This window comes from Pyrgilauda ruficollis, unplaced genomic scaffold (assembly GCF_017590135.1).
Source record: "Pyrgilauda ruficollis isolate IOZ18807 unplaced genomic scaffold, ASM1759013v1 scaffold1400, whole genome shotgun sequence".
Taxonomy (NCBI): Eukaryota; Metazoa; Chordata; class Aves; order Passeriformes; family Passeridae; genus Pyrgilauda; species Pyrgilauda ruficollis.
Genome location: NW_024512545.1, coordinates 5,144 through 5,787, shown reverse-complemented (window position 1 = coordinate 5,787; position 644 = coordinate 5,144). Strand labels below are relative to the sequence as shown.

Here is a 644-nt window from a genome sequence, read left to right as displayed (position 1 = left end):
CCAAACCCCCCCCCATCTCTCTCACCGTGACGAACACCACGTTGTGCGGGAAATCCGCCGCCCCGGGCCCGTCGGGCGGCAGCTGCGGGGCGGCGATGGGGCCGCGGCTGGCCAGGAGCGCGGCGGGGAAACCTTTCCTGACGCCCCCCGCGGGGTCTCCGTCCGCCCCCAGCCCCTCGGACAGGTAGTGGCGGATGTTCTGGCGAGCCGAGCGGATCAGCCGCCCGTCAATGTCCAGCCCCACCACCCTGGCGGGCGCCCAGCGCTTGGCGATGCTCAGCGTCAGGTGCCCCACGTTGCAGCCCACGTCCAGCACCTCCTTGCCCGCGAACCACTCGGGCCGCAGCGCCCGCAGCCGCGCGTCCTCCACGTCGGGGTTCCGGTACCCGTAGTATTTGCAGTAATTCCCGTATTGGAATTTGCGCGCCTGGCGCCGCGGCCGCTGCGCCGCTTTGCCGCCCGCTTTGGGCTTCTCGGCGGCGGCGGGAGGAGGAGGAGGAGGAGGAGGAGGCGGGCGAGGCGCCTCGGATTTGCTGCAAGTCCGTCGGCGCTTGCGGTGCCGGCCGGCGGCGGGCAGCGCGGCGGGGCACGGCGGGGCGGTGGCGGCGGCGGAGGGCTCGGCGGGCCGCGCGGGCTACTGGCAA

General features: G+C 74.1%; 1 protein-coding gene across 1 annotated transcript in view; it reads right to left on the bottom strand.

Moving 5' to 3' along the window:
* Positions 1-6: 6 nt before the first annotated feature.
* The window catches only part of LOC121349620 (7SK snRNA methylphosphate capping enzyme-like), a gene marked incomplete at its 3' end in the record, with an annotated part of 1,738 nt that continues 1,100 nt past the window's right edge, over positions 7-644 (bottom strand). The window contains exon 2 of the mRNA XM_041460240.1: positions 7-634. Within this exon, the coding sequence (XP_041316174.1) occupies positions 7-634 (628 nt within the window). The remainder of the gene's footprint in view (positions 635-644) is intronic.